Source organism: Bufo gargarizans, chromosome 6 (genome assembly GCF_014858855.1).
Source record: "Bufo gargarizans isolate SCDJY-AF-19 chromosome 6, ASM1485885v1, whole genome shotgun sequence".
Taxonomy (NCBI): domain Eukaryota; kingdom Metazoa; phylum Chordata; class Amphibia; order Anura; family Bufonidae; genus Bufo; species Bufo gargarizans.
The window spans coordinates 368,444,560-368,454,977 of record NC_058085.1 but is presented as its reverse complement, the minus strand read 5'-3'; the positions used below and the strand labels follow the sequence as shown (position 1 = coordinate 368,454,977).

At 40.9% G+C, this 10,418-nt stretch overlaps 1 protein-coding gene across 1 annotated transcript in view; it reads right to left on the bottom strand.

Annotated features, from left to right (window-relative positions):
- Positions 1-9,455: 9,455 nt before the first annotated feature.
- Positions 9,456-10,418, bottom strand: part of LOC122942243 (VPS10 domain-containing receptor SorCS3-like) — a 466,943-nt gene continuing 465,980 nt past the window's right edge. The window contains 1 exon segment of the mRNA XM_044299746.1: positions 9,456-9,520. Within this exon segment, the coding sequence (XP_044155681.1) occupies positions 9,456-9,520 (65 nt within the window).

The window sequence follows — 10,418 nt, the reverse complement described above, 5'->3', positions numbered from 1 at the left end:
GCACAACGAGAAGAGGTGACCGGACCCTGAGGAAGATTGTGGAGAAGGACCGATTCCAGACCTTGGGGGACCTGCGGAAGCAGTGGACTGAGTCTGGAGTAGAAACATCCAGAGCCACCGTGTACAGGCGTGTGCAGGAAATGGGCTACAGGTGCCGCATTCCCCAGGTCAAGCCACTTTTGAACCAGAAACAGCGGCAGAAGCGCCTGACCTGGGCTACAGAGAAGCAGCACTGGACTGTTGCATGTCATTCGGAAATCAAGGTGCCAGAGTCTGGAGGAAGACTGGGGAGAGGGAAATGCCAAAATGCCTGAAGTCCAGTGTCAAGTACCCACAGTCAGTGATGGTCTGGGGTGCCATGTCAGCTGCTGGTGTTGGTCCACTGTGTTTTATCAAGGGCAGGGTCAATGCAGCTAGCTATCAGGAGATTTTGGAGCACTTCATGCTTCCATCTGCTGAAAAGCTTTATGGAGATGAAGATTTCATTTTTCAGCACGACCTGGCACCTGCTCACAGCGCCAACACCACTGGTAAATGGTTTACTGACCATGGTATTACTGTGCTCAATTGGCCTGCCAACTCTCCTGACCTGAACCCCATAGAGAATCTGTGGGATATTGGGAAGAGAAAGTTGAGAGACGCAAGACCCAACACTCTGGATGAGCTTAAGGCCGCTATCGCAGCATCCTGGGCCTCCATAACACCTCAGCAGTGCCACAGGCTGATTGCCTCCATGCCACGCCGCATTGAAGCAGTCATTTCTGCAAAAGGATTCCCGACCAAGTATTGAGTGCATAACTGAACATAATTATTTGTAAGGTTGACTTTTTTTGTATTAAAAACACTTTTCTTTTATTGGTCGGATGAAATATGCTAATTTTTTGAGATAGGAAATTTGGGTTTTCATGAGCTGTATGCCAAAATCATCAATATTAAAACAATAAAAGGCTTGAACTACTTCAGTTGGTGTGTAATGAATCTAAAATATATGAAAGTCTAATGTTTATCAGTACATTACAGAAAATAATGAACTTTATCACAATATACTAATTTTTTGAGAAGGACCTGTACATTTGCGATTACCATTTTAACCCCTTCTATATTACATTGTAAGAAGAGGTATCTGCCACAGTCGTCGGCCTCACATGTAACACACTCAAATTTGATCTTATTGTGTATCAAAATTGAGACACCTCTAGAATAGGTAGTATATACCGAATGGTACCCTTCCATTGTCTAGGTGTGTCTCTTGGAGGCAGACGACAGCCGTCAAGAACCTCCTCATCCACTCAAGGATAGCATGTCTCTTTACTCTCTCTCTCGTAAAACCTCTCACGTTCAACAAAAGAATCCTAACCATCTATCAGAATTAACATTTTTAGTTTCTTAGAACTTTTCCATCTGCTTCAAGCTGTACATGTGGAATCTAATCTAGACTTTGGCACCATTTGGTATTGAGCTTTGCTAAGACTTCAAAGATAGGTTCATGAGCCCATAGGGCCAATTCATATGGCCCTATGTTGGCTTTGTTTTGTACTGAACCTTCATAAGGTTTGTGTGGAGGTTCATGAGACCTTAGGTACAATGCACACAGCCTATGTTGCCTCCATCCTGTACTGAGGCTTGGTTGAACTTCCACAGAGATTTATTAGTTCTTAGGAGCAATGAACATGACCCTATATTAGCTTAATTTTTACTAAGCCTTCATAGGGTTTTCATAAAGATTCATTAGCCCTTAAGGCCCATGCGCATGGTCCTATATTGGCTCCATATCTATTGAGCGTTGATAGGACTTCCACACAGGTTCATGGGAGACATCACCACCTTATTATCCAGAATCCCACAATGTCTATCTTCTATATCATCCTTCTTCTCCTCTCGCTTTCTAAAACTTAACATGGATAAAACAGAATTCATCATCTTTCCCCCATCTTTCTCAACCCACCCAACAGACCTATCTATCACGATCAATGGCTGCACAATCTCCCCGGTCAACCAAGTCTGCTGCCTTGGAGTGACCTTGGATTCTGTCCTCTTCTTCCAACCGCACATCCAAGCCTATTCCACCACCTGCCGCTTCCAACTCCAAAAACTTCTCTCACATCTGCGATTTCCTTAACTTTGAATCTGAGAAAATGCTTGTACATGACCTCATCATCTCCCGCCTAGACTACTGCAACACTCTCCTATGTGGCCTTCCATCTAGAACTCTTGCACCCCTCAAATCTATCCTCAACTCTGCTGCCCGACTAATCAACCTCTCACCCTATTACTCCTCTGCCTCTCCCCTCTGCCAATCCCTTCACTGGCTCCCCATTGCCCAGTGAATTCACTTCAAAGTACTAACAAATACATACAAGGCCGTCCATAACCTGTCCCCTCCCTACATCTCTGAGCTACTTTCCCGATACATCCCCACACATACTCTCCTATCCTCACAAGACCTCCTTCTCTCCTCTTATCAGCTCTTCCCACAATCGACTCCAAGATTTCTCCCGTGCATCCCCCATACTCTGGAACTCGCTACCCCAACATATCAGACTCTCACCTACAGTGGAATCCTTCAAAATAAACCTGAAAACCCACCTCTTCAGACAAGCCTACAACCAGTAACCCTGCTGCCTCTATACCGCCATGAACAGCTTCACCCTCACCTACTGTGTCCTTCTCCCATACCATGTAGATTGTAATCCCTCATGGGCAGGACCCTCTCTCCTTCTGTACCAGTTTGTAACCTGTCTTGTTTATGCTTAGTGCAATTGTCTGTATTATGTATGTATACCTCTTATCATATGTACAGCGCTATGGAATGAAAGGTGCTTTAATAATAAATAATAATAATAATGGGAGAATCTACATAACTCTATATTGGCTCCATTTTGTATTGACCATTGATAGAGTTTCCCTAAAGGTTCATGAGCCCAGATGTTGGCTCATTTTTTTTTTTTTTTTACTGAGCCTTGATAGGACTTCCATAGAGGTTCACGAGCCTTAAGGCTAATGCACACAGTTTTATATTGGCTCTGTTTTGTACTGAGCCTTGATGCAGATTCCATAGAGGTTCACAAGTCCTTAGAAGTCTGTACACATGTCCTTATATTAGCTCCATTTTTGACTGACTATTAGTAGTGCTTCCATAGAGGTTTATAAGCCCTCTACCATACCTCTGTATGCCTCTGGTTTAATAAAGAAGCATCTAAGGTCTTTTGTTGTATTGCGTACAGGCTCTGTGCACGGGGCTCAGCTGAATTCATGAGCCCTTATATGTACTTGTTAAATTTTCTTCTTTCTGAACCTCCTTAGCCACTTGTAACCTTTTGCTTGCTGGACCAAGCTGAAATTTGAGTACTAAATAGGACATAAAATAGTAATATCATAAATGTTCTGCATATGGGAAAAATTTCATACAGTCTTTTTATTGTGTTTTCTCCAAAAACTCTTTATATAAATACAATAATCTGTAGACAAGGAAGCAATATTTCAGCCTTTGATCCTTTCCCACACCTCTAAGGATAAAAAAAGGTAACGTTTTCTGGAGGCAAATTAAAAAAACAAAAATCAAAAACAGTCTCACAGTGGCTTAGACCAGACTCATTTATATTACTAAACATTAATTTATTTCCAAGAAATTAAAAAGCTATTTACATCATTTGTATGTACATTATGCCTTGAGTACCATTGCCATAAACATGCAGAGGGACAGAGAGTGATTAAGAACTACGATCATTAAACCGATGGAACCAAAGAAGAGAGCAATGGAGGAGAATTCCACATTCACTCATTGATTTTCTAAGGCAAGTTGGGGGTTAAAAAAAACAAACAAAAAAAACTGTGTAAAAGAAAAACATGTCTATAATACATAATGTAGGAACACAATATTGACATCATCATGAGAAATTTGCAGACAACGGTGCAAGTAAAATATATATGTGTATCAGCCAAACTATGTACAAAACTTTCAAGATGTATTAAGACCCATTAAAATTTTTAGATTAATTTATCTTACAGAGCACCCCATCCTAGTATAAAATACTATATTTTTTTTAATTATTTTTGTAAATTGGACCCCTGAAAAGTTTAGCTTTGCACCTTCTATGGCATTGAAGATACACATTTTACATTTCTGATTTATTTTTTTCTATAAAATGAATATATTTTATTACATTTTGTAAATTATTGACTAAGCCATTCTGCAGCACCTCATCTGTGTTACTGTGTGGAGGTATTCCTAGTATATAAAAAAAACTAATTTCTAATCAAAAGTTGCATTTCTGTGAGGTGGCCGCTTTACAGCACGTATTCCTTATGTGTCACTGTGTGGAATTGTTTCTTGATAATTAAAAAATAAATAGATACAATGAATCAGTTTTTTGCAATAAAAACCAATTACAATTATAATTTTAAAATTAAGTCATTTCACACCAATTGTTTCATTTATCTCCGTTTAAAATAATATTAAGACAATGTTTGGCACAGTTTATCTATAGGCACCAGAAATTAGATTTCCAATAACAAAAATATGAAATTAAAAAATTTAGATTTTTCATTGAAAGGGTTGTGCCACAAAGGATATTGATCACTGATTCACAGGATAGATGATAAATGTCTACTTGCTAGCAACACCTCTGATTAACAGAACAGGTGTCTCGGTCTCAGGGCTTGCACCAGTACCCAGTGAGTGCCAGGGCCCACTGCTCAAGGAGGACCCATTCCACTGGCCAGGATAGTATGTCTCAGGCTTTGTATAAAAACAATGTCGGAGCATAAGGCCATTGGCTCCCTCTCCCACCATTTACACCTCAGGTTCAGGTCTGCAGCCTACCAGACACCGGACACATACTGACAATGTCAGCAGCCAGTGCACACAGTGGTATGAAATTACATCATTGAGCCATCTGTGTCGGGCCATTGTCGAAGAGTAAAAATGGGGTAGGATAAGTACACATTTTTCAGCAATGCAAAGAGGCACTGATAATGGTAGGGGTCGCTACTGCTATATGGGGAATAAAGGGGGAATGGGTCTTGAGATAGGGCATAAAAGAGGGCATTATTACCAAGAGAGGCATTAAAAGGGAGCATAAATACAGAATTGGGTCTCAAAGGGGATACTGGTACAGCTTAGGGAACAGAGGGTGCCCTAGTACTGTGTGTGGGGAACTTAAAGTGGAGCCTATAGAGGACATTAAAAAGGGGAACAAAGGATGATATTATTATTTTCCGGGGCACTGTGGGTAAGGAATTTGTGTAGAGGCTGAGACATAACAGGGGTGGTTCCAAGAAAGCCAGGAGCCAAAGATGTCTGTATGCCAAATTGTGCAGAGACAAGTCATGGTCAGGAGAAATCATTATGGTGGCCTGGGACAAAAGGAGAATAAAGAGTAGAGGAAGAATGAATGACTCCAAAATCATTTGAAAGTCACTGAATATAGCTGTACTGTAATCACTTATATGCTCTACATATGATTGTCTGTGTAGAACTGGAAAGTGCTACTATATACCTACTGTATGGTGGTAATATTAGCTTTCTATAGTGTGTTCAACTCTGTAACAGCATGGTGGTATTTGGTTACTATGCTGTGGTAGTATATGGTTATGGATTTATTATTTTGCCCTTACATAGTGTTATGTTGGTCGTAGTATAAGGAGCTTTGTTCAGTACCAGTATGATGGGGTGATGTATGGTAATACTTGTATAGCGTAACTTTTTAACTTTATGTCTGTATTTTTTGGGGGTACACCATACATAGGGCAGTACTTTTTAAGAGCATGAAACTAGGGGATATATTTTATAATATATACAATTTACGCAGAATTAATGCCTCATGTGACAATATGCAAAGGATGGCAATAAGACTCCTGGACCTGGCCATGCCTGTGCCTGAGGAGGAGTTTGAATGCTTTATGATCACTTCAGCTCCATAGACATTGAATGGAATGGCAGAGAACATTTGTGACAACCGCTCCATTCAAACTCCTACTCGTTGCAGTCACTGCAGAAGTCAGAGGCACAGTAATCCTGTTCTAGTCACCAGTGGAATCTCAGTGAGGAAAAACAGGGGGCACAGGACTCCTAGTGATCGGAGGGACTTCAGTAAGTGTAACAGACAATGGTTGTGGACCCACTCTGCCAACTAACTGGTTTTACTTGGGTTAGACCTAAGGGCGTTATCTTTGTAGTCCTCTAGTTTTCATCTTTTAACCCCTATACAGGCATCTATCCCTCCTTGCAGGGGAGCCACCAGGTCACTACCTCCTGGAGTAGTCCTAGTGTAGTTGGCAGCTGACCCATAGGAGTCAAAGAAATCGGTGCAAAGTACAGAGGGAGCAGGCAATACTCATAGCCAGGAAACAGGCCTATGTTAGGGCAGGATACGTTTGTGTGTATCCACAAGTCCAATATCAGGGCAGTCAGCTGAGGGTCAATATGGTAAACTAGAAGAAGTCAGGGCAGGCATTGGAATGTCAGATTCGGCAAACAGGCAGAGTATGGGCACAGAAAAGCACACTTTCGATGGGACTACCAAGCTAGAATACCTAAAGCTCAGGCACCCTCCCACTGGAGAATGTGTCTTAAATACCCTGAGACCACCAGCCACAGTTTAAGAGCCAGAAAGCATGTGCACACAGAGAACAAACTGGCAAATGAAGAGCAGGCTGTTGCAGGAGAAGTATGTATACTCTGGCAGACTGGCCTGCTGTAGGTGAGGACAAAGTGAGGATTCCAATTACAGTGATCAGTGGGACCTCAGTGAGGAGGAATGAGAGGATCAATATTCCTGTTCTGGTGATTGTTGGGACCTCAGTCAGGAGGAACAGGAGGATCAATATTCCTGTTCTGGTGATTGTTAAGAACCTCAGTCAGGAGGAACAGGAGGATCAATATTCCTGTTCTGGTGATTGTTAAGAACCTCAGTGAGGAGGAACGGGAGGATCAATATTCCTGTTCTGGTGATTGTTAAGAACCTCAGTCAGGAGGAACAGGAGGATCAGTATTCCTGTTCTAGTGATTGGTGGGACCTCAGTAAGAAGGAACAGGAGGATAAATATTTTTGTTCTAGTGATCAGTGGGACCACAATGAGAAGGAACAGGGGGAACAAGACTCCAGTTCCAGTACTCATTGGGACCACGATAAGACACCAGTTCCAGTGATCAGTGGGACCTCAGTGAGGAGAAACAGCAGGATCAGTATTTCTGTTCTGCTGATTGGTGGGACCCCAATGACGAGGAACAGAATTCCTGTTCTAGTGATCAGTGAGTCCTGGCAGTGAGGGGCCCAAAAATAATATATTTATCAACTACCCAGAGGCCTTTAAAATTTGTAAAGTAGTGCCATATTGATCTCAGGCTCTGTTCACAATTGTGTTTTTTAGTTTTCATCAGGGTACCCATATTTTTGATGCAAGTCTGGCATCTGCACTGATGAAAGTTTGATGGACACTTTTATATGTTAATTGGATGAGTTAGGATTTATTGGGATACATTTGACTATGGATCCGGCATAGCTATTTTATGACTAGGGCTCATGCACACAGAAGAGCCCTGTGCAAGGCCTGTGCACCATCTTTAGTATGGAACCAAACAATCTCCATGCATGGCCAAACAGGCTCTACATACAGACATACTCTCCCCTAGGAGCCATGCTTCTTTATACCTCCATGGAGTTTAATGGAATATCACAAAATGGGGTCCATGTGGCCAATAGGGGAACAGTAGATACCCAATGGACTCCATACAGAACAGAGTCATAATACAGTTGTTTGCATGAACCCTAAAATGTATCGTCATGTACAGGTACGTCCATCCTTAACTTGTCTCTAAACCTGGTATCACCAGATACATGGCGTGAGATGTTGAACAAACAAGAACTTTTCTACAACTGATGGATGCCATCCATCACCTGTAGATTCCAATGTTACAAAAAATATTGTATTGAATAAGATTGGCAATTTTTGACTTAATACAATCCTAGAATGATTAAAGTTATGTTCACACCTGTATTGGAGGTTCTATTAGGAGCCTCTGTCACAGATTCACAGATAAAGTAGTGTGCAAAATGAAAGACACTATTAGAGTTGAGTGAACCTGCCTTCTGGCAGGTTTGAGTTCGGGATTTAAGTGAATTACGCAATGAATTCTGTTCTCATGGAATCCATCACGTAATTCAATATCGGCATGCCGCGTAATAGTAGTGTATGGCCAGCCCCGAGGGTTCCGTTCTGCTGGTCATACACTTGTATTATGACGGAGTGCTTCTAAAGACATCCCATTTGACATGTCGGGATTGAATTACGCGATGGATTCAGTGAGAACCCCAAACCCAAACTCGAACTTGCCAAAAGGCAGGTTCGCTCAACTCTAGACATTATGATGAAAACAAGACAGACCACATAAAAGTTGATGGGGTCCATCCAGCGCAATTGGTGTCCATCACACAATGGACACATCTGTAATTCTTCACTTTATTGCAAAATAAATATATAAAAAATTCAGAATTTTTAGAGCATCAAATTTTAGGAAGTTATGCAGATGTGCAAAGTGTAACCTAGCCTCTCCACAAAATCACAAAGGAAATTGGAAATTTTTGAGTTACATGAAGTTTTCAGAATAATTCATAACAGGGAAAATTAATTGACAAGGAGGAAATTATCTTGGGTTTTTGCGATTATAATAAATACATTTTATGCTTTTCTTACTTTTTAACACAATACGGGGGGAGGGGGAGTGAAATCCATCTCCAATTAAATAATGCATTTCAACATGTCAAGCTGCAGGTCTCAAAGAAAAAAAATATCAGAAATTCATATTTTTATAACACAGATGTGAGTTGTCGGAAGAAAATGACAAAAATTGAGATCTTGTTTTTGGTAGAAAACAAAATTCTGGATCAGAAATATATGATATTTGTGCGGAATACATAATTTTTCTCTACATTGTAAACACATTGTGATGTGCCTGGAAAAATTTGAAGAGATAGAACCACGAGTGAATCGAATTCTTTTCCGTTGCCTGTTTTCGACACCTGGTCATAATCAAATTTGGTCAGGCAAAAAGAACACCTGGCTGTTCCCAAGCATTTTCATAGAAATGTCTCCGGGGTACTTCTTTTAATGAAACTGCCACACCAGAGAAATGGAAATGAAAAGCCAACGGGGAAACATTTTCAGAGCTGATTACTGAAACCACTGTGTGAAAATAGAGGGTATTTCTTTTTTTTTTGTTTCTTTTTTCTTTTTTTTACATTTTTCCACCTCCGGCAACAATTGTTTATTGAAAAAAGTAGGGAAAAAAAGAAAGGAAGCAGGTGTTCAAGTCATTTTTCAGGTTTTGACAAAATCCATCCCAACCACCTGCTGTGGCACAGAGGAGCAGAAAATGAAAGTTTTTTTATTTTTTATTTTATTTCCGTACAAAAAAAAATTGTCCAGAATTTGGCCCGGCTGAATATTCGTCACCATTAAACACTGGTACAGTTGGGGATTTCTTTTGTGCTTTCGCTGTTTGCAATCGTAGAGATGGTACCTTTAAAAAAATTGAAGATTTGCGTGTGAAGTACAGAACAAAAGATTAAATCAAATCACAGAACATGAATCAAACTAAATGCATAACCTTTCTGTTACATTATATCCAAGGACACATAGCGGGGCTGAAAGAACAGAGAATAGGAAAAATGATGCAGTAAGTGTCCTCACTCGCATCAGTCATAACTAAGCACAATCTAATTAAACATTTTACCATTCATGTTTTTATTGAGCACATTGAGTAAACATTTAAAGTTCAGTGAGAAAAAGAAAGTGAACCCTTGAGTTGAATAAACTGTAGACCCTTTAGCAGCAATCACCTATATCTAATGTTTTCCATAGCTGTCAGGTGAATGCCTAATGGCAATTTTTGGGGCCTGTACTGGCCGACAGTTACATTTTTTATCTCTAGCCACATAATCACACCCCTGTCTCACTCCTCTGCCTCTCGTTATGGTGGCGTATGAACCGAATTCACCATAAGGATCTTCTAATGTCACAGGGTCATGTGACTGTGCCCCCCACCCTGTACTGTGCCCCTCACCCCGTACTGTGCCCCCTTATACCCTGCATTGTGCCCTCTTATCACACCCTGTGCAGTGCCCCTAGTCATTCCCTGTACTGTGCCCTTTTATACCCTTTTATCCGGTCACGGTATGGCGTTGTTATCCGGTAACTGTACAGAGGTGTTATTTGGACAATGTATGGCGGTGGTATCCAATAACTGGATGCCCATAACTGTATCCCTTTCCCTGCCCACACCATCCTTTTTTAGACCTGGCATGAGCGGGAAAAATATGCAGATTGTGGTGCTAAGGACCTTTGCGCCACAATCTGTGTCAGAAATACGCCTAACATAGATGTATTTCTATATAATAAATGACCACCTAATTGTATTA